Source organism: Diospyros lotus, chromosome 5 (genome assembly GCF_014633365.1).
Source record: "Diospyros lotus cultivar Yz01 chromosome 5, ASM1463336v1, whole genome shotgun sequence".
Lineage (NCBI taxonomy): Eukaryota > Viridiplantae > Streptophyta > Magnoliopsida > Ericales > Ebenaceae > Diospyros > Diospyros lotus.
In genome coordinates this window covers 9,760,003-9,783,963 of record NC_068342.1, presented here as the reverse complement: position 1 = coordinate 9,783,963, position 23,961 = coordinate 9,760,003, and the positions used below count along the sequence as shown (strand labels likewise).

Below are 23,961 nucleotides of genomic sequence, written 5' to 3'. Positions count from 1 at the left end.
TTGAAAATTAGCTTGAGAGCTTTGGGGATATTTGGATGTGCAATGGATACTCAAAAAATGAGTTTGGGGGTATTTATAAGCATTTTAGCCACTAAAGAAAGGGTTAATATGAAGTTTGAAATTCAAAAAATATTTATACTTTCTCCAACAATAAGAAAACATGTCTCACCTTTAATTCAAAATAAATTTACTCTTTGTACCCACTTTTAATTTAAAATAAATTTATTTATTTTATATGAGAAAGAAATACATTTATATCATAAAAATATTTTTGGTAATCATCAAACTTAATTAATATGAGCAAGTTGGCTCAACAGGGTATATGTAAAAAATGAAGAATTTCCTAACAAGAATGATGTCTGCCACAAGGCAAGGTTGGTGGCTAAAAGTTACGCTCAGACAAAGAGAATTGATTATAATGATGTTTTTTTCTCCAGTTGTGAAACATTCATCCATTAGAATTTTGCTAGGTTTGGTAGCCTAATTAGATTTGGAACTAGTTTAGATGGATATGAAAATCACGTTTCTACACGATGATTTGGAAGATGAAATCTATATGACTTAACTAGAAGGATTCAGGGTTGCTAGTAAAGAAAATTGGGTTTGCAAACTAAACAAATCGTTGTACGGATTAAAACAATATACAAGACATCGATGCAAATGATTTAATAAGTTTATGTTGGGGCAGAGGAATACAAGAAGGAAATATGATCATTATGTGTATTTATGCAAGTTATAAGATAGATCTTTCATCTATCTTCTTTTATATGTTGATGATATGCTAATAACTTCAAAAAATAATGAAGAAATTAAAAAATTAAAGGCTCGGTTGAATTAGGAGTTAGAAATGAAAGATGGGAAATTCTATTTGCAATCATAAGTTTTGCTCTTCGCAACCATTACAGATAAAATATTAAATTTTACTATTCGCATCCACATTTATTATTTTGTCCAATTATTTATATACCAAATATACCATCCAAACAACCATCCCTCAAAAAACACACCCACGCGCATCCAAGCTATTCTTCTTCGCATCAAACCCTGGTCTTCTTCCTGTTTTCCTTCTTCGCGCATCAAATCCTGTTATTCTTCTTCTTCAGACCACTCTCATAGACCATCGCCGACCTCTCACTATCTCCCACTTCGCTTGCCTCGCCTACTCTTTTCGTTGGAGTTCCATGGAATAGCAAAAAATGCCCCTCTAGTTAGGGGTTCTCGAACCGCGAGGTTCGGGGAACCCTTTACCCTTGAATCTCGCTGTTCAGGGTTCGAGGAAGCCCTCACCCCCCGAACAGCGAGATTCAAGGGTATGGGGTTCCCCGAATCTCACGGGTAAGGAGTTCCCCTAACTTACCTAATTTCGTACAGTGAAATTTGGATCAGATTAGGTTGAGTTATTAGTATGAAAAATTAAAATTATATATATATATTATAACTATATTTTATGAAAAACCAAAAATTTTATTATATATATACATACATATTATATGTATAGTTATAATTATATATTATATATATAGTTATAATTATATTACATAAACTATTATATATATACATATTATAATATATAAAATATGTATATATTCTCCTGAACCTCAGGGCTTAGGAGAATTGATTTTTTTCGAATCCACGGATTTGGGGTTCCTTCAACTTCTCGAATTTTGGGGTTCGGAGGTTGAGGGATGCCCCGAATCTCAGGGTTCGGGGAACTCTAAATCGCCCGAATCCCAAGGTTCGGGGGGCATTCCCCAGGCCCCGAACCTCAGGGTTCGGGGCTTCAAGGCACTTTCGAAAGGTATTTTTTATTTTTTATTTTTTAATTAATCTTATTTTTTTTTAATTCATCCGTCATGTATGTAAATTATGTGATTTAATTTATCCGTAGTGTATGTAAATTATGTGATTTAATTAGTGATCGATGTTATAAATTATGTTATTTTTAAATATAAATTATATAGATGCATGCTATTTGATAATATTAAGAAATTATTTTAATTTTTAAAAATATTAATAATTAATAATTTTCTATTATTTTATATTGATCTACTATAGCTGCTGTTATTTGAATAATAGAGTAAAGTGGCTATGGTGATGGTGGGTGAGAAAGTGGATGCACGCGCTTAAGGGTAATGGTGAGTGGTTGATCGTCAACAATTTAAATGAAGGGTAAATATGAGATTTTATCTCAGGGTATTTTAGAAATATTAAAAGTGGGTTACGGAGGGCAAAACTTATGGTTGCAAATAAAATTTCCTATGAAAGATTTGGGTGAAGCCAAGAAGATTCTCGGCATAGAGATAATCAAAAACGGGAAAAGAAGAAGATTTTGTTTGACTCAGAAAACATATTTGAAAAAAGTACTACAATGTTTTGGTATGAATAAAAAGTCAAAATCTGTGAGTATCCCGTTAGCTCCTCATTTCAATCTTAGTGCATTCTTATCTCCGAAGAATACTGCGGAATAAGACTATATGTCAAAAGTTCCGTAAAAAAATATTGTTGGTAGTTTGATGTATGCTATGTATGTACAAAGCTCGATATTTCACAAGTAGTTGGAGTTATGAGCAGATATATGCATGATTTTAGAAAGGAACATTGGCAAGTTGTAAAATGAATTCTACAATATATTCTAAACACAGTAAATATTGGTTTAGTGTTTGAGCGAGATGAGAAAGTGGGTAAATACATAGTTAGTTATTGTGATTCTGACTATGCTGGTGATATGGATAAATGTCAATCTACGACTAGTTATGTGTTGACTTTAACAAAGGCACCGATCAATTAGAAGTCTAGCTTACAGTCTACAATTGTTCTATCTATAACAGAAACAGAGTATATAGCAGTTACATAGGCCGTGAAAGAAGTAATTTAGCTTTATAAGTTATTTGATGAATTGTGAGTTGGTCAGAAATACATCAAGATATATTGTGATCGTCACAGTACTATTCATTTAACAAAGAACCAAGTTTATCATGCAAGGACGAAGTATATCGACGTAAGATATCACTTTGTACGGGAAATTCTAAAAGAATGTGAGATACAAATTCAGAAGATTCGAACCACTGAAAATCATACTGATATGATGACTAAGATAGTGACATCGATCAAGTTTCAACATTGTTTGCACTTGATTAATATTTTTAATATTTGAAATTGGCACTTCAAAATGCAATTAAAGACACTATTGATGATAGCTTCTTTGGAGAGAACTTTGAGAAATTCGGTTGGAATTTGAAAAATTAGCCCAAAATGGAGTTCTGTTGATTTGGTGGCTGTTATCCCAATCCCACATCGTTGATTGAGAGGGATGGGAGGCTTTCCTTTTATTATAAAAGAAACCCTCAATTTCTTTGTAAAACTATCCCAAAATTGTATTTTCCTCTCTTATTTGTATTTATCTCTCTTTGAAAAATAGTGAAGTATTTTTTTATGGTGTTCGAGGACCTAGGTTAAATTCTAGAGTTCTATTTATTGCTATATTCAATAGTTTTTTTGTCGGATATATTTGTAGTGATATTAGTGATATATTGTGCTATTGAATGCATTTATAAGAAAAATTTGTCTTAGAATTCTAGGTTTTAAGTAAACTTGTAACCCTTTCAATTTTTCTTAGAATTTTTTTTAGTATAATTTTTGGTACAATTATTCACATGTTATTTATCTGTACAAGTATTATTTATTTATACGATACTTTACATGGAGAAGTTAAATTTGAGAAAAATAACGCAATTTTCCCAACATATATAGTCGGAGTCGAGAGGAAAAGGCGGTGGCAGTGGCAGTGGTATTGGTATTTCACGTTAAATTACACTCACTCTGGATCCTATCTATCTTAGAGACTTTTCTAGGTAGTCTTGCTCTCGTCAGGGATCATTCGTCATTCCTCATTCGTCATCTCAATCATCTTCTCTTCCAAATAATTTAAATATCTACTCATGATTGTTCAAATAATGGAAGAAATAAATTGTTCCAGTCCACGTCTATAGAGGACATTCCCCAGCAATAAACAACATTATTGCTCTCTCTCTCTCTCTCTCCCTCCCCCTCAAACCTTTCCCCGGTACTAATTATTTTCTTATTTGCAGTTCGTTTCTTGATTTGTTTAACAACTTTTGTTTCGCAGTGGTTGAAAGCACGAATTTTGATGCAATTCTGGTTTGCTTCGAGGTATTCTTCTTAGCTCTCTATCTGTGCATTTCGTTTAAGTTCAGAGTCGCGTGTGGTTCTAAGGAGTATAAGTTTATTGAATTTTTCAGGCGATTCACTCATTCATTTCAGCCATCTCGCATAGCCAGGTATTTATGAATATATGATTACAGCAATCTATATCTTTGCAACAATCCTGTTCCTAATTTTTGAAATTTTAAAATGAAAACGCCCTCCTCCTTGCTGTAGCAACATGAAACGAGAAAAATTTCTCAGTGAAAGTAGAATTTTACAATTAATTATGCTTTCTGGATTTTGAAACAGAAGTAATCACATTTCCTCATTTGTGTAATCTGATTGTAATTGGAAATGTTTCAGCATCTCCAAATATTGTAATGGGTAAATTATGTAAAGAAATGAAATCATAATTTCCTCAGGTAAAGTTACTTTTGTTTTACTAGACTTCATTTTCAAGTAAAAGAATCCATTTTACTTGTTAGTAGAAAATGAAACTGTTGGTTTGTTTTCTTTGCTATTTTCAAGTTATTTTTAGTTTTCAATTTTTCTAAACACTAAAAACGTGTTTACTATATTATATGTGTGTTTTCAGCCAAAATATGCTAAAAAATCCAAAACATGGAAAACGACCCCCCCTCTTTCTCTACACTCACCACCTACTCCACCATCTCCTCATCCTCTCCATTCTTCAGGCGGGCAGCTACCACCGCTGGGGCTTTGGTCATCACATCTACATCACCATTGCTACCACTTGCATTGTCGTTGCCCACACTCGATCGACCTCGTCCTTGACAGAGAAACCTGCCACCGACATATCCTGTCGTCTCATTCGCCAACGTTGGTCGCCCCCACCCCGCCACTTGCATTGTCATCGCTCCCGTCATCGCCATCTCTCTCTCTCTCTCTCTCTCTCTCTCTCTCTCTCTCTCTCTACCTCGCTCGACCAAAAATTGGGTTTGACTGAAAGTTTGAGTTTAGATCTATGGAGATTCAACCATTGAATCTTGCTGATTTTTTGCTATGTTGGTCAATATTGATAAGAGTGTCGAGTGGTTGACTCTAATTTCCAAAAAACACCGACCATGGTACCCGATGGTGATTAACAATGTGTTTTTAAGTTTTAGTCAAAAATTAAAAATTAGACTTATGAAAATCAATCCGTTAAATTTGGCTCATTTTTGTGTATGTTAACCCCCTTGTCTTGACATTTTTAATGATAAGCTCTGATCATGGAAATCTTCGGCTAGCAGTGATTGGTTTAAGAATAAAATATCACTTCAAAAAATCAACGTTTTAGTGATGAAAAATTTCGTTGCTAAAAAATTTAGCAACGAATTTAGTGACGGCACCTTTCCGTAGCTAAAAAAGGCGTCGCTGAAATTTAGCGACGGAATCAGCGACGGGAGTTCTACCCGTCGCTTATCTAATGCTCTCAATAAGATTCGAACCCCCAACCTCTTATGACCAAGTTTCACGCAAGAGCCAACTGATCTAGAAGCCTTCTTGTTCATTGATAAATAAAAAATATATTTATACTATTCTCTTTCAAATATTTCAGAATTATATTATACACCAAAATTTCTCTAACTTATTTAATGATATTACTTTTAATATTTAATGTTAGTAAAGGGAAATGAATATTAATTTTAATTTTATTTCGTTATTAATTTAAATAAAACTTTATTAATTACTATATTAGTAGTGAAAAATTATGTTTTGATTTTGATTTTAATTTTAATATATTTAAAAAATTAATTTTTACTAATATTAATGTTAGTAAAAATTATTGTGATATGTTTAAAAAAAGTTTTTAATTTTAATTTAAATTTTTTTTAGCGATGGGTTGGCCCATCACTAAATATTAATTTTTTTATTTAATTTTTTTTAATTTTTACCGGCGGGAAATACCCCATGGCTAAATTAATTTTTATTTATTTATTTATTTTTTAATTTTTAGCGACAAGAAATACCCCGTAGCTAAATTTAAATTTTTTATTTAATTTTTTTATTTTTTAGCGATGGGATTGATCCTGTCGCTAAATTTTAATTTTTTATTTTATTTATTTTAATTTTTAGCAACTGGAGTGACTTGTCAATAAATTTTTATTTTTTATTTAATTTTTTTATTATTTTTTTAAATTTTAGCGACGGGGTCACTCCTGTCGCTAAAACTTAAAAAAAAAAAATTTAAAATTTAGAGACGGGATTGAACCTATCGCTAAAAAATAAAATAAATTAAATAAAAAATTTAAATTTAGCGACGGGGTATGCCCCTCCCTAAAACACAAAAAAATTGAAATAAAAAATTTCAAATTCGTTAAAAAATAAAAAAAAAATTAAATTTAACGACGGGCCATCCCGGTCGCTAAAAAATAAAAAAAAATTAAATAAAAAAATTCAAATTCGCTAAAAAATAAAAAAAATTAAATTTAGCGACGGGGTTGACCCCGTCGCTAAAAAAAAAATCAAATAAAAAATTAAAATTTAGCGACGGACTTACTCCCGTCGCTAAAAAATAAATAAAAAAATAAAAATTTAGCGACGGGGGCATCCCCGTCGCTAAAAAAAAAAAAATTAAATAAAAAATGAAAATTTAGCGACGGGGTCAACCCCGTCGCTAAAAAATAAAAAAATTAAAATTTAGCGACGGGCTTACTCCTGTCGCTAAAAAATAAAACAAATTTAAATAAAAAAAATTAAAATTTAGTGACGGGATTTCCGTCGCTAAATTTATTGACAGGTATTCCGTCGTTAAATTAAAAAAATATTTAAAAAAATTAGCGATGGAAATTCCGTCACTAATTAGCGATAGAATAATTCCGTCGCTAAATTCGATTTTTCTTGTAATGAATTATATCATAAAATAATTTTTCTCAGAATTCTAAACTAATTGCTTGCACCGTCGTCACCCACACTTAGTCGGCCTTAACCGTGAGGGAGAAACCCGCCAACACCAGTCGCCCCCACCCTGCCGCTCGCATCACCGTCACTCTTGCCATTGCTGTCTCTCTCCCTCTCTCCACCTAGCCCGTCCAAAAATTAGGTTTTGGTTGAAAGTTTGAGTTTAGATCTACGGATATTCAATCATTGGATCTTGTTGGTTTTTTGGTATGTTGGTCAATATTGATGAGAGTGTCGAGTGGTTGACTTTGATTTCTAGAAACCACCGACCACAGTGGCCAATGACGATTAACAGTGTGTTTTCAGTTTTAGTCAAAAATTAAAAATTAGATCTATGAAAATCAATCTATTAAATTTGGCTCATTTTTGTATATGTTTACCATCTTGGCTTAGTGTTTTTAATGATAGGCTTAATACATAATTTAATCCCTGAACTAATAAAAAAAAATGGCTTTAAGAATATCAACTAAATTGTGCTCACTGTTCATCCCTGGACAAAATAATTTATACACTTTTAGTCCTTGACTTAACCGATGTTAACTGAGACATTAACTTTGCCACGTCACACTGCCACGTCACCTACATGTCACTATTCAGTACTGCCACGTCACCACTGCTTAATGCATTTTTTAGTCCCTGGACTAATAAAGAAAATGGTTTTAAGGATTTCATACACTTTTAATCCCTAACTTAACCAAAGTTAACTTAGACGTTAATTTTGCCTCGTCACGCTGTCACGTCACTACCACGTCACTCATAATATTCACGTCTGCTATCCATATTTTTATTATAAAAAAAAAAAAAACAACTTCAACACACACCAAGCCATGGCTGCCAGCGGCCATAGGGAGCCATTTTTCCCCCTTCTCCCTCTTTCTGGACCACTCTTGCCTCTGCACCTATCGTCGATTTAGCCATTGTCGATCGCCTTGGAACGATTGGGGGTCGAGGACCCTAAACCCAGTGATCAGGGAACGACTAAGGGTCGGGGACCAAGGTTCAAGGGTTCCCCGACCCCCAACAGCTGACGGCCATGGCGGCCAATCGCCCGACCATTAGGTTCTCGGTCCTAGCCACGGCTGGATCGAGGAACCCAGCCTCCCCATGGCCGTGGTCGGGGAGCCCAACTGTGGAGATGTTTTTTTTTTATAAAAATATGGACAATAGATGTGGATATTATGAGTGATGTGGCAGCGTGACGAGCCAAAATTAACATTTCAGTTAACGTCGGTTAAGTCAGGGACTAAAAGTGTATAAAATTTTTTTGTCCAATGATGAATAGTGAGCACAATTTAGTTGATATCCTTAAAGTTATTTTTTTTATTAGTCCAGGGACTAAAAATGCATTAAGCCGTGGTGACGTGGCAGTACTGAGGAGTGACGTATAGGTGACGTGGCAGCATGACGTGGTAAAGTTAACGTCTCAGTTAACGTCGGTTAAGTCAGGGACTAAAAATGTATAAATTATTTTGTCCAGGGATGAACAATGAGCACAATTTAATTGATATCTTTAAAGCCATTTTTTTTATTAGTTCAGGGACTAAATTATGTATTAAGCCTTAATGATAATATCTGATCGCGGAAATCTTCAGTCGGCGGTGGTCGCTGGTGACTGCTAGTGGCGACGATTGTGGTTGGTTTAGGCATGAAATATTATAAAATAATTTTTCTCAAAATTTTAAACTAAATGCGTTTTTCAAATTTCTGTTTTGAGAAATAGTTTTTTAAAATGACAAAAAGAAAAATGTGTTTTTAAAAATCTTAAAGCAAACACAAAACACAAAATTAAAAATAAATTCAAAACTAAAAACTAAAATACAAAAAGAACACTCGTGATTTCAAAAAATTCTAATGCGATACCTCTTTTTTTTTTTTTGTATTTATGACTTTACCTTATTAGTGAATATTATCTACAACAATTATGGATCATGTTCATATCTGAGATATTCAAACTAAAATTCTATTATTCAATATAGTTTGGTTCTGTACATGTCGCTATGTTTTTTTCCTCTCTTCGTCCATCCTTGCAGCATATATAGAAGAGGGAGACCATGTGCAGCACCACCCCAAGGTATCCCACCCTGTATCCTCCCGAGTGTCCCAAGTGCCCTGCATTATCTTCTCCTTCTGAACGTGCCGAGTATTACAAGTTCGTCCAGGATGTAAACACGTATGAGGAATTTCGGGTTCAAACGAACAGTTTCCCTGCTGAACTAAGGAAATTCTGGGCAGAATGGGACCTCAGGATTCTAATTCTATACATCCTCTATGCTCAGTTCTACCTCCTCATTTTTGGACGCTTTAGAAGGAAACCGAAATGGAAGTTCTTGATCGATCCGAATTTTGCGTTGCAGTATATTTTTGCTGACTTGTTGGCAGTTGCTGCTCTTGGGGGGCTCTCCAGAGTCAAAGATGAAGGCACTCTTAATAAAGATGCGGTGTTGCCCGAATTCAATCCAAATGAAATCTCCAGCCCTGATAAACCAGAAAGTTTGTTAAAGGGTTTATGGGCAGCGATAATCATCTTCTATCTTGGAGGTCCAGACACATTATCTCTCTTTTTTATCGAAGAAACTCAGCTATGGATGAGACACCTAATATTACTGTTATCACAAGGTGGAAGAGCATGTTACGTTTTGTTTTTGACCTGGACTCCTTCTGGACTCTCTGTTCTGAGTCTGTTCATGTTGATTTCTGGAATTATCAAGTATGCAGAGCGAATATGGGTTATCAAGTCAAGAGCCGGGGAAATCTCTGAAGGTTTTCTTGAAACAAATGATGGCAAAGTTACGGATTTTCTTGGCATTAGTCCTGCTTCACAAAACAGGATGCTTGATCTCAAAAAAAAAACAGAGCTCGTGGTTGAAAGTTATATCTATTTCCAGGCCTTGAAGCCTCATATTCCTGGCTATAATGCGCTCAAGAGGCCGCTAGACAAATTCATCAAAGAGGATAGAAATCCTACGGACATTTCAACACAGATTGAGATTGAGTTGGGGTTCATGCATGACGTGCTCTTCGGCAAGGTAGGCACAATTTTTACAGCATGGGGTTTCATTCTCCGGTATATTACCTTATCTTGTGTAGTTTGTGTGTTGGTGGGATTCTTCATGGTTGACAAGCCCAGTGCTAAAGATTTGGAAGCTGATGTCCAAATTACCTTCATTCTGGTAATTGGAGCCATTTTCTTGGAGACGGTTGGACTTCTTCTTCAACTTGTTTCAGACTGGGCAGTGGTTTGGGCATGGAAGCAGGAGAGCAAGTTGTCAAGTGCAGTACTTTTTCTTCACGAACATCTAATCTCTGGCAGGCAAGGATGGACTGATGAAATGGGACAATTAAGTTTACTGTACTTTTGCACCAAATATGAGGCGACCGTGTTCAATAAAATGGTGCGGGCTGTGTGTGGCTGGAGGAAACTTCTAAGCATCAATTTCAGCTTGCCTTCGAGGAGATCAGGCCTGGTTATAAAAGCATCATCATCGATCAGCTTAGAGCGAGGTCGCAGATGGATTCAGGACAACCTTCCCAGATAACATCCATGAAAACAGGTGAGTGTACCCTTACTAAATATGGAATGAAGCAAGCGGTCAAGTGGACCATGAACGTAGAATTTGGCGAAGCTATTGTTCTGTGGCACCTGTGCCACAGAACTCTGCTATCGTGATGAAGAACCTACGAATGATTTAGAAGCAGCCAAAATATTATCACATTACATGATGCATCTTCTTCTCATATGTCCTTCTACATTACCCTTCTGCAACACGGATGGCGACTTCTCGGTGGCTTGTACAGATATAATGGAAATTCTGAAGAACCAGAAACTTACACTCGCTGATGCACGTGAGCACCTGAAAGAGATACCTCGCGAGCGCTGCAAAAGTATCACAGTGAAACGTGCGAAAGATCTTGTCAGTGCTTTGATGCAGAAACCGGACAAGGAAAGATGGGAGATCATCAGCAGTATGTGGGCGGAGATGCTCTGCTATGCGGCAATTCACTGTGAACTATACCGCCACGCTCTAGAGCTTAGACATGGCAGACCGTTTCTGACCTATGTCTGGCTGCTAATGATGAACTTTGGCATATATGGAGACCAAGAGAGGATTATACCTCTACATTTAAGGGCCTGTCCGCAGGAATGAATCAAAAGTTTCAACGATCTCTTTCAATCAACGTTCTTTGAAGACAGTAGACTCAGTTGTCACGATGGTGATTCTACAGGAAATCCCACATAATATAAAGTCCTTCCAAATTATGCAGCCGCAGTATGGGAAAGCAAGTAACTAGTCTTTTTTTAACTTTTTTCCATTTTGCTGTTATCGAAATGATTGTGTGAAGCCTGCTGAAGTCTTTTCTTTTTTCCTTTCTTGTTATCCTTAATTTCCTCCTGTTCGGAATATAATTCATAATCAAACCATGTTGAAGATTATCCTCGCCCCCCCTTATATTCATCAAATTAATTAATTGCTGCTGCTTAATAAACAATGATCAAACATCAAGGAATGTTGAAGATGTGGTTGACCCTTTCAACCCTTGGTTCCGTTCTCGCCCAACCCATCATGCATGAATCACAGAGCTGCTTCTTCCTGTTCCGATAGAGAAACGGAGGAGAAGAAAAGAGTTATGGGTTGGGCTAGCATTGGCCTTGCTTGGGTAGACATTTTAATCATTGTCTTCAAAGATAATTCAACGAAGTGAGAACTAGATCCTGATTATAAGGGAGTGGGTTGGGCTAGTAGTTGTGGACTTTTTATTTAAATTTTGGGTGGTCACAAACAACTACTTTATACTTTTATATATTAGTATGTTCACATTATTTTGAGAACTTTAATTTCTGGTGTACCCATCCTTACTCTCCCCCTTTTTATACTTGGGATCTTCAATCCATTAATTTTAATAGACTCAAGTTGACTAAATTTTGAATTTTAGTTATTCAAAGTGGTATAAAAACTCTTGATTCTTTACCCTATTTGTGATGATAGACTGATAGTTAGGATGAGTAAATGGTCAGTTTGATAATTGAACCAATTGAAATTTATTAATTGATTAAATCAGAAAAAAATTAAATCGAATCGATTGATTAATCAAAAAAAATCAAACTAACTTATAATCGAAAAAATTGAATCAAATCACACTATAAGAATTTTAGTATATTGTGATAAAATTAATTGTGATGGATTAAATTTTGTCACTGAAAGTATTTTTTTGTGATAAAATAATTTTCTCATGCAAAATTTAAAAAGTGAGTAAAGTTGCAATAAAAAATATTTTGTCATTATATAAGGAGGTAGATAATTTATAATGATAAAATAATTTTTATTACAAAATTGTCAAATTAACTTAGCGCCAAATTTTGGCACCAATTCAACTTACGTAACATGATAAAAAAAAATTTGTCATAAAAAATTTTGTCACGATTTTTGGGCATATAAGATGTAATTACAAAATTTCTCTCTAACCTTTCCCGCTTCTTTTTTTTTTTTTTTTTTATTCCACTTTCCTGATACATCCCTATCGTTTCTTAATTTTGATAAATTTTCTAGGGTCAATAGCAGTGTTTCACCTTCTTCAATGCTCGAGTGAGTTCTCCTATTGAATCTTTATTTCTGGTTTTCTTATTTAGATCGTCTTCTTCACTGAGGTTTCTTATCAATTTTTATTCAAAGGAAAAATTGCTGGCTAGGAGACTCACTGTTTCTATTTTATCGCGGTTAGAGTTAAAAGAAAAGTATATGGATGAAAAAAGACAGGGAAACAAAAGCCACTGAATGTAGCATGTATGAAATGGTATGCTTAATTAATTATAAGTTAAACTATAATTATTTAAATTATCTTGTATTTTTTTTTAAATTATTTGATATGTATAATTTTTTTTACCAATTTTAAATTTAGGAACTTATTGAGAAAATTTTGAAAGAAAATTTAGAAGAAAATATAACAGAAAATCAAGAAAACAAAATTGACGACCCTATTGAAGTAGAACTTTACTTTGAGTCACATCTTAAAAGTGATGGTACTTGGACCCATTCACAAGCTCAAGAAAACTATGTAACTTTATTTTATTAATTTTTAATGATATATTATTTTAATTATTAATTTATATAAATTTTTATATTGAATTAACTTTTATTTTTATTTTTATTTTTATAGAAACAAATGAATGCTCTTTGGGTAAAAAGCAATGAAAAATGGTATTAAGATAATTGGATATCAAATTTTTTAAAAGGTTTTGAAGCCAAAATCTAGATATATTCGTAAACTTGGTTATGGGGCAAAACCAAGTAAATCTAGAGAAATGAAATTAGAAGTTTAAAAGATTGAATCTGAAAAGGGAAATAGTGAATTAAGAGACCAAATCAAAGCCAATAAGTAGCCTACAAGAATTTTATGATTAATTTAAATTTTTGATTGATGAGTCAAGATGTGAACAAAGTGAATACATCTTATTATTTTCATTGTTTATTGTAGCATTTTAAAAATATATATTTATAGAAAAATTTTATGCATTTTAAAATTACTTAAAAAATAATTTTAATGTAAAATAATAGATTTGGTACTACATATAATATAAAAAAATATTTTATAAATTAGTTAAAAATAATTTGGTACTACAATTAGTATATATTTATTCAAAATATCATTTTTGTTAATCATTAAAACTTGAATAGGGCAAGTTGGCTCAATAGACCTCAAATTCCATGATAGAGCAAAGCATATAAGAAGAAGATATTACTACATTAAATGATTTAGGGATAGGGGAATGATCTTTAGTTATATTCTTAGTGCTGAAATGTTGATTGACCCTTTGACAAAGTCACTTAGTAAGAATGTGTTTGAATCCCAAGTTAAGTGTATGGGATTACGTAGAATTTGAATTCTACATTTAATCACTGTTTGTGACATTCATATTGATTCATGTTGACGGATATTTGTTATCTTTTTTTTTTCTTTCTTTTTCATGATACGACGTTATGTTGTTGAGATGGAAAATATTGAAATAGCTGCACATGTTCGTGAATGTCACCAGACTTGTATCGGTCCTCTCACGTAGATGATCGCTTTAACACCTATGTAGTGTGCAGAATGAGACAGCTTACTCTTAGACTTATATTGTCAGTGTAAGTGTCTTGATACATGAGGGGTATCCAAGGTCATTTTTTGTCACCTTAGTACTGCTAAGATGAAGCTTATTTGAAGAAGGCGAATATGGATCTATCTCGAATTCCATATTAAACCTAAGAATAGCATGATGTGAGCATTTATTAGTTGAGTGACTGATTAGTGGTTAATTTTGTAAAAATTTTATTATAATTATACCTTTCTTTTGATCTTAAATATGGTTTAAATTAGATATTAATATATATTTTATGGTTATATGCAAGTTTAAATTGAAAGATGAATAAAATGAAGTTCTAAAGTAAATAATAATAATATATATGTGCCATGTGTAATACATATATATAATATGTAATTTATTAATAACATTAAATTATTTTTTTTGTTTTAGGCATGAAGAATTCAAGCCCATGAAGATTTAAAGCCCATGAAGATTTAAAGTCCATAAAGAATTCAAATCCATGAAGAAATCAAACCCATGAAGAATTCAAGCCCATGAAGAATTAAGGCCCAATTTGAGCAACCCATGGAAGATATTATTTGGAGAAGGCCCAAGGATTATTTTTAATCCTAATGAAGATTAAAAAAATAATTTATAGAAATCTATTTTTATTTTTTATGTGAGAGCTTTATTAGGTGTGTTTTTTAGCTAAAATCCATTTAACTATTAGGTGGATGTTATAGCTAAAATCCATTTAACTTTATGAGTGTTTTATTAGGTATGTATTTTAGCTAAAATCCATTTAATATTAGGTGTGTATTATAGCTAAAATCCATTTAATTTTAAGTGTGTGAGTGCCCATTAGATATAATTATGTCTAATTGAATAATTGAAATTGTGTGGTTTGTATTGCATCTTGTGGCCTATAAATAGCTCACTTGATTGCATTTGTAAATGTAATTATTATTCTTGAATCAAAGTTTAGTTGTTTCCTTATAATTCTCTCTTTGAGAATTGTTCTTGTTCTTTCCCCTTTTCTTTAGTATTCTCTCTTGTAATCTTACTTCCTTTCTTTCTTCTTTTTAATTCTTATGTCATTTATTATTACTTTATTATTCACTGCCTAAATAGCCGGTTAATTTATGCTCTTTAATTTCTGCAATTTTAATTCTTGTCTTTTAATTATTCACCGCCTAAATGGCCGGTTAGTTTATGCTCTTTAATTTCTGCAATTTTAATTCTTGTCATTTAAATTCTGTTATTTAAATTACGTCGTTTAAATTCATGTCAATTAACTTTTAAATGGAAATGAGTAGCTAAATCTAATCTTGGGTTAAGGCAAGGACAGTTTCCAACGCCAATGATTCCCAAAGAAAGCTACGCTTTAAATGAGTAACATTAATTTAAATTTCAGTATGAGTATGTTTTGATTATTGAGAAATCACTAGGTTTGGATTGGAGCGTAAGCCTAACTTAGAGCTTTCATGTGACGCATGAGAGTTACTAGAACTGGAAACGCTATCATACCCAAACCCGGATGATTAACTTAGTTGTTTTGTGTATTAATTGCAATTGAATTTATGGTAGTTGCTTAAATTAGAATCCCGCATATCATGTATGGGGATTGCTTAAACTAGAACTATCATCATCTCTAATTGCATTTAATAACAAACCCTCATATCTGAAATTAAATTAATGTTGCTAACCTTATCTGTTAAAATTTGGGAATCAACGGGTTGGCACTGAAATTGTCTTAACTCAAGTACTATCCAATTTTATATTCTCACTTTAGTTATTTATTTCAATTACTGCCTTAATTTATTTCCTAATATCTGTTGTTTAAAAAACCATAAAAAACTTTGTTGCCAATTTGTCCAAATGCGTGTATACTTGTGTGTGACATTTTTTTTATTTTGCCATAAATAAATCTCTCAGTGGACGACCTTGACTCATTCAGAAAATATAAATTTAAATTTGGACTACAGCTGCACTCGTACACTAACGAGTATAAACCTCTCACCTAAATAAAGAAAAAAATATAAAATTTTTATTGTGTTTTGTTTTGTGTTTTAATTGCAGGGTGGGAGTGCAGCCAAATTTTGGCGCCGTTGCCGGGGAGATTGAGGCAAAAACAAAAAGGAAAAAAAAATTAAGAATAAGCATCTCTTGATAAATTCGGTAACTCTGTTTCTTTTTACTTTATTTTTTTCCATTGTGTATGATACTTAGGTCTGGTAGAACTGTAGAAATTCAGTCACTCATGTCTCAACACAATGAGAACATACCACTTGCACACAACATGTCTGCACGTGGTAGTGACCACGGTGACCCTGATCCCATTGATCAGGAGATGACCAGACCCCTTAGGGAGTATCTTCATTCTCCTAGACAGACAACCCCCTCTTGTATTATTCTTCCCATCAACCATCATAGGTTTAACTTCAAACCTGGCACAATCCAATTGTTGCCAACTTTTCATGGCATGGATTCTGAAAATCCATATACTCATATGAAAGAATTTGAGGAAGTGTGTAGCACTTGCATGGACCATACAACAAATGAGGATGTCATAAGATTAAAACTCTTTCCATTCTCACTGAAAGATAAGGCAAAAATATGGTTAAGCACTCTCCCACCTAGATCTATAGGAACTTGGAGAGAAATGCAAACAACTTTCTTAAAAAAATACTTCCCTGCCAACAGAACTGCTACTCTTCAAAGACAAATCATGAACTTTGCTTGTAAACCAAATGAGAATTTTGCTCAAGCGTGGGAAAGGTTCAAAGACCTTCTTCACACTTGTCCGCACCATGCTTTTGAGCAATGGAGAGTGGTCAGTTTCTTTTATGATTCACTCACTCCCCAATTAAAAATGCTAGTTTCTACAATGTGCAATGGAGAATTCTATAAGAAGACTCCAGAAGAAACTTTCCACTTCTTTGACACATTGGCTGAGAATACAAGGAACTGGGAAGTTGGTCCAACATCTGCTCTTGATTCAAGAGAAAATCCACAACCTAGAGGGAGATACCAACTGAGTGAGAGTGACGATTTAAATGCAAGATTAACTGCTTTAACAAAGAAAGTTGAAAACATGCAACCCAAAAAGGTGCAATCTGTTAATCAAGTGGAAGTAAAGTGTGCTGTGTGTGATGCAACAGATTATTCAACTGAAGAATGTCCTACCTTACCTGCTTTCAAGGAGGTATTGTATGGGCAGACTAATAACAATCATTCACACAACTTTGAAGGGAGACAAAATCAAAATCAGAGTGGAGTCTATTATGGGAATAATCAGAACTACAATTCATACCATCTCAATAATAGAAATCACCCCAATTTTTCTTGGAGAAATGATTCTGGAAATCATTCTCAACCTCCCTTCCCTGCACAACAATACACCTTCCAACAAAATTAAGGTTCTTCATCCAATACTTACCAACCTCCTCATAAGAGATCTTTGGAAGATACCTTGCACCAGTTCATCCAAAGTCAAACAGGTATCAACAATCAGGTTGCTCAACTTGTCAAAAATCAAGACCAAACAAACAGAGCCATAGAAGACATTAGGAGCCAGTTGACCAAGATAACACAAACATTGAGTGTGAGAGAACCCGGAAGGTTTCCATCCCAAACTAATCCTAACCCAATTAGACAAACCAACTAAGTAGAAGCTTCAAATAGTGAAACCAACACTCATGAACAAGTGCAAGCAGTGACTGCCCTAAGAAGTGGAAGAATAATTGAGAAACCAACTGATCCTAGGATAAACCAACATGTTGATGAAGAAAAAGAACCAAAAGATCATGAATCCACCGTGGAAAAAAATGAAAAAAATGAAAAAAAATGAGAAAAATGAAAAAAATGAAAAAAATGAAAAACAAAAAGAAGATGAAAAAGAAATTCAATACAGGCCCAAACCACCTTTTCCACAAAGGTTGAATCATTTGAAAAAAGAGCAACAAAATGCAGATATATATGAAGTGTTCAAGCAAGTGAGAATCAACATCCCGCTGTTGGATGCAATCAAACAAACACCTTCATATGCAAAATTTTTGAAAGATCTGTGCACTGTCAAAAGGAAAACAAATGTGCATGAAAAGGCATTCCTGACTGAACAAGTCAGCGCCATTCTCCAATTGAAAACTCCTCCCAAATACAAAGACCCAGGCTGTCCAACCATTACATGCATCATAGGAAGTCAAAAGGTTGATCGAGCACTCTTGGATTTAGGAGCTAGTGTCAATTTGTTGCCATACAGTGTGTATCAACAATTGGGATTAGGTGAGCTTAAACCCACTAGAGTAACCCTTCAGCTGGCTGATCGATCAGTCAAAGTTCCACGAGGAATTGTGGAGGATGTTCTGGTACAAATCGATAAGTTCTACTTTCTAATAGACTTCATCGTTTTGGACACCCAGCCGCATCAGGGGCCTCAACCTCCTATGCCAGTCATCTTAGGTCGACCATTCCTTGCCACATCAAATGCCATCATCAACTGTAGGAATGGTGTGTTAAAGCTATCTTTTGGGAACATGACTGTAGAAATGAATATCTTCAGGGTAGCCAAACATCAAGACACTGAAAGTGAAGTGGAGGAGGTAGACTTGATCCAAACATTGACCAATGACTATTTTGAAGAGTTCATGAGAAGACCCAAAGAAGGAAATAAAGATCTTGAAGAAATAAAAGAAGTGGAAGTCATAGGCAAAGAAAGTGAGAAGCCTACATGGATGCCTGGTTTAGAGCCATTAAGGAACTTGGACAGTAAGCTCATGGCTCCTGATAGCCATCAGTCCACGCCTGAGAGAAAGCCATTGCCCAGTGATTTGAAGTATGTCTTTCTAGGAGAAGGGGAAGCATTCCCAGTGGTGATCTCTTCAAGTTTGACACCTCAGCAAGAGCAACAACTGATAGAAGTTCTAAAAGCACACAGGAAGTCATTAGGATGGACCATTTCAGATTTGCAAGGTATTAGCCCTTTGATCTGTACTCATAAGATATTCTTGGAAGAAGGAGCAAAACCAGTTAGGCAAATGCAAAGGAGATTAAATCCCAACTTGAAAGAAGTTGTCAGAAAAGAAGTGCTTAAGCTATTGGATGCTGGAATAATTTACCCAATCTCTGATTCTAAGTGGGTAAGTCCAACACAGGTAGTACCCAAAAAGTCTGGAGTCACTGTTGTAAAAAATGAGAACAATGAACTGATTCCCACACGCATCCAGACAGGATGGCGTATGTGCATTGATTATAGAAAGCTCAATTCTGTGACAAGAAAAGATCATTTTCCTTTGCCTTTCTTGGATCAAGTTCTGGAGAGAATAGCAGGCCAAGCCTACTATTGTTTCTTAGATGGGTACTCAGGGTACAATCAGATAGAAATTGCACTAGAAGATCAAGAGAAGACTACTTTCACATGTCCATTTGGGACATTTGCATACAGGCGCATGCCATTTGGGTTATGCAATGCTCCAGCCACCTTTCAAAGGTGTATGATGAGCATTTTCAGTTAAATGGTTGAGCAGATTGTTGAAGTATTTATGGATGACTTTTCTGTTTATGGAAGTAACTTTGAGGCCTGTTTGGAGAATCTGAAAAAGGTTTTAGCAAGATGTGAGGAAACAAATCTGATACTCAATTGGGAAAAATGTCACTTCATGGTGAAACAGGGCATAGTCTTGGGGCACATCGTTTCATCTAGGGGGATGGAGGTAGACAGGTCAAAAATTGAAACAATTCAAAAACTCCCCATCCCTAGGAATGTGAAAGACATCAGAAGTTTTTTGGGACATGCAGGGTTTTATAGGAGATTCATTGCTTCCTTTAGCACCATAACAAGACCCTTGTGCCATTTGTTGTCTCAGGATGTTCCGTTTGAATGGAGTCCTGCCTGTCAAAATGCTTTTGATAAATTGAAAGATGCACTCATTTCAGCACCTATCATTCAGCCCCCTGATTGGTCCCTCCCGTTTGAACTTATGTGTGATGCTAGTGATTACGCGGTAGGAGCTGTGTTAGGGCAGAGGAAGGATAAGAAACCTCATGTGATATACTACGCTAGCAAAACTCTTAATGAGGCACAAAAGAATTACACCACTACAGAGAAAGAGTTACTAGCAGTTGTCTTTGCCCTGGACAAGTTCCGATCTTACCTCGTAGGGTCACTAGTAATCATTTTTACTGATCACGCTGCTCTGAAGTATTTGTTCACAAAGCAAGATGCAAAACCCCACCCCGTCTCCTCCGATGGATCTTACTCTTGCAAGAATTCAACATTGAAATCAGAGACAAGAAGGGAGTAGAAAATGTGGTGGCTGACCATTTGTCAAGGATTCCAAGTCAAGATCTCACACAATTTGATGAACCAATTCATGACAATTTTCCTGATGAGCAACTGTTTGAAGTGAATGTTATCCGTGCATCATCTGTTGTCCCTTGGTATGCCGACATTGCGAACTACCTGGCAACTGGTCTGATCCCAGACCATTGGAGTAAGCAAGATAGGCATAAATTCTTCAGAAAAGTCAAAACCTTCTTTTGGGATGAGCCCTACCTCTTCAAGTATTGTCCTGACCAAATCATCCGTAGATGCATACCTGATCATGAGCAACAAAGTGTCATTAATTTCTGTCATACTCTTGCATGTGGAGGCCATTTTTCTGTCAAGAAAACAGTTGCAAAAATTTTTTAGAGTGGATTTTATTGGCCGACACTGTTCAAGGATGTGTACAAGTTCTGTTCAAATTGTGATCGATGTCAAAGGTTAGGAAGTCTGTCAAGGAGAAACATGATGCCATTACATCCGATCCAAGTGTTAGAAGTTTTTGACTGTTGGGGTATGGATTTTATGGGCCCATTTGTCAATTCATTTGCTCATGAATACATCTTACTTGCTGTTGACTATGTGTCCAAATGGGTAGAAGCAATCCCGGCTAGAACAAATGACCATAAGACTGTTGTGAAATTTTTGAAAGAAAACATATTCAGTCGATTTGGGATGCCACGAGCAATCATCAGTGATGGGGGTTCTCATTTTTGTAATAAAGTTGTGGCAGGATTAATGAAGAAATATGGTGTACTGCATAAGGTTGCAACACCATACCATCCCCAAACCAATGGTCAAGCCGAGCTAGCCAATAGGGAGATTAAGCGCATATTGGAAAAGACTGTTGCTGCTAATCGTAAGGATTGGTCCTTAAGACTAGTAGACGCTCTTTGGGCATACAGGACAGCTTACAAAACAATTTTGGGAATGTCTCCCTATAGGCTAGTATACGGTAAATCTTGTCATCTGCCGGTGGAAATTGAGCATAAAGCATATTGGGCAATTCATAAGATCAACAAGAGTCTAACTGAAGCAAGCTTATCTAGAAAGCTCCAATTGAATGAGCTTGAGGAAATTCGGAATGAGGCATTTGAAAATGCACGATTGGCCAAGGTTCGCATGAAAGAGTTACATGATCGGCACATCATTCGAAAAAGCTTTCAGGTAGGGCAACAGGTACTCTTGTATGATTCTCGATTGCATCTATTCCCAGGAAAATTGAAGTCTCGATGGGTCGGCCCCTTTGTAATCAAGTCCATCTCAGGATATGGGGCCTTTGAGATAGAAAATCCGGAGTCAGGACAACTTCTTACAGTCAATGGTCATAGGTTAAAACCATACCGGGGTAGTGTTGAGGAGAATGAAGGCATTGTGGATTTGGATGATCCATCATCATCTGATGAGTAGGGAAAGTTTTCTATCGTCTGGGAATCTGACGTTAAAAGACCACCTTTCCATTTAGGTTAAATGGATGTCTCTAGATTTAAAAAAAATAATAATAATAAATAAATAAATAAAAACAAAAAAAATTAAAAAAAAGTATATAAATATATATATATAAATTGTTTCTTTCTACATTATTCAAATAACGTTTCTCTGTGTGCAGTCTAAATAAAATTTTTCCATACGAGTTCATGCATTAAAGACCGTCAGGTATACCTATCTTCTATCATTTTATTGCCAATTGAGGACAATATGCAATTTAAGTTGGGGGGTAAGGTGTACTTAAAGAATTGATTTTGGATGACTTGATAATATTGTCTTGTGTGGTGTATATGATTTTATTGGGCCCCTAAAAAAAATAAAAAAAAAAACAAAAAAACAAAATTACCCCAAAAAAACAAAACAAAAAAAAATTAATAAAAAAAAAATTTTGAATTGAGAGAGACAAAATTGACGTTGGTGGTAGCCATTTTCTTTTCAGGCAGTGCAATCACACTACTCTATAAAGAAAGAGGCACACTGCCAAATGTTGAAAAATGAGGCACCAAGCGTTGAAAAAGAGACGCCAAGTCTGACGGTGCAATTATGGCATGCCTCGAGTCGAGTGTAGAATAGTGATACCCATTGCTCTATAAGAGACTCCATATCTGTATAAGGCAAGCCACCCTTCTTGAGCTCAGTCTTCTCTCCTTTATGTTATTCTCCGATCAGGTACTCTCATCCCTTTTGTAAAGTTTATAGTTCTTTACTTTCTTCTTATAGTTGTTTTTTTTTTTTTTTAAAAAAAAAAATGGATCTTTATCTCTCAAAAATTCACAAGTACTATCCATCTCTCCCACAGAATGATCTGAAAAAAATTTATGATGCTAGGTGTGAAAGACTTAGTCTGTTGATGCGTAATAACATCCCTGAAGATATTCGTTGGCTGATCGAAGCAAAAGTTCGATTAGCTGGTGAAACTTCACCTAGTTTTAAGCATTTTCCAGACTTAGGGAAGAGTAGTTTTACAAAGAAAAGAAGAGCGAAAAGAGTGAATGGTTGTTACAAATGTGCTCGATGGACCTGTAACACACGATGCAAATCTGTGGGGTTTACGTCCATAAATCGAGAAGATAAAATTAGTTTCATAAAGGATGGACTGAGTAAGGAGTCTTTGGATGATATCCGATTGACTCTTGAGACGCATCCATGTGGAATAGTGCAAAGAGAACTTCTTGCTTTATGGACCCAGTTCAGAAGTGACCACCAACGCTATAGTCTTGGGAATCTGACTAAAAACGACCATGTTTGCCAATCTATAAGAAAATTGGATGGGAAGCTTATCCCCGCTTCATAGAAAGTGTTTAAGCCATTTCTGGACGTAAAACCAGAGGAAGATGTGAGCCACAATCACAACTACTTATACATACGCATGATTTTTCTTTGTATTTATTTCTTGTTGAATTGTTGTATAGCTACTTTTGATTGCCAAACTTCTTTTCAGGACATACAAAAGGAACAAACATGGAAGGCCAATTAGTTCGTCGAATTAAAACCATATGTGTACTTTGTGGCTCTCAACTTGGGAGCGGTATTTGTTACGCACTTGCAGCGAACGAACTTGGTAAAAAATTAGGAGAGAAAAAAATTAATTTGATATATGGAGGGGGAAGTCGTGGATTAAATGGTTATGTTTCACAAGCTGTACATCTTGGAAATTCATCTGTGGTAGGTGTAATGTCAATCCCTTTGGCTGAACCACATATTTCCGGGATTACACGTGGTCAACTTATAGAAACGACTTCTATGTCTGAACGCATGGCTTGCAAGATTTATCAGTCAGATGCCTTTACTGCTTTACTAGGAGGTTTTGGAACACTTGAAGAAATCTTTTGTATAATCTCCTGGGCCAAGAGTAATCTCCATACCAAACCCATTGGACTTTTAAATGTTAACCATTTTTTCGATGGGTTACTCTCTTTTCTTGATCAGGTTGTGGACAAAGAGTTCATTTCTCTTTCAGCAAGAAAGATTCTCATTTCTGCATCTACTATTGATGAACTGCTAGAGAAATTATACACTTATG

At 35.0% G+C, this 23,961-nt stretch overlaps 1 protein-coding gene across 1 annotated transcript in view; it reads left to right on the top strand.

Moving 5' to 3' along the window:
* The first annotated feature begins 4,053 nt into the window (after positions 1 to 4,053).
* The window catches only part of LOC127802029 (uncharacterized), a 77,604-nt gene continuing 57,696 nt past the window's right edge, over positions 4,054 to 23,961 (top strand). The window contains exons 1-3 of the mRNA XM_052337658.1: positions 4,054 to 4,170; positions 4,260 to 4,298; positions 9,108 to 9,139. Of these exons, the coding sequence (XP_052193618.1) occupies positions 9,120 to 9,139 (20 nt within the window). The 5' untranslated portion in view covers positions 4,054 to 4,170; positions 4,260 to 4,298; positions 9,108 to 9,119. The remainder of the gene's footprint in view (positions 4,171 to 4,259; positions 4,299 to 9,107; positions 9,140 to 23,961) is intronic.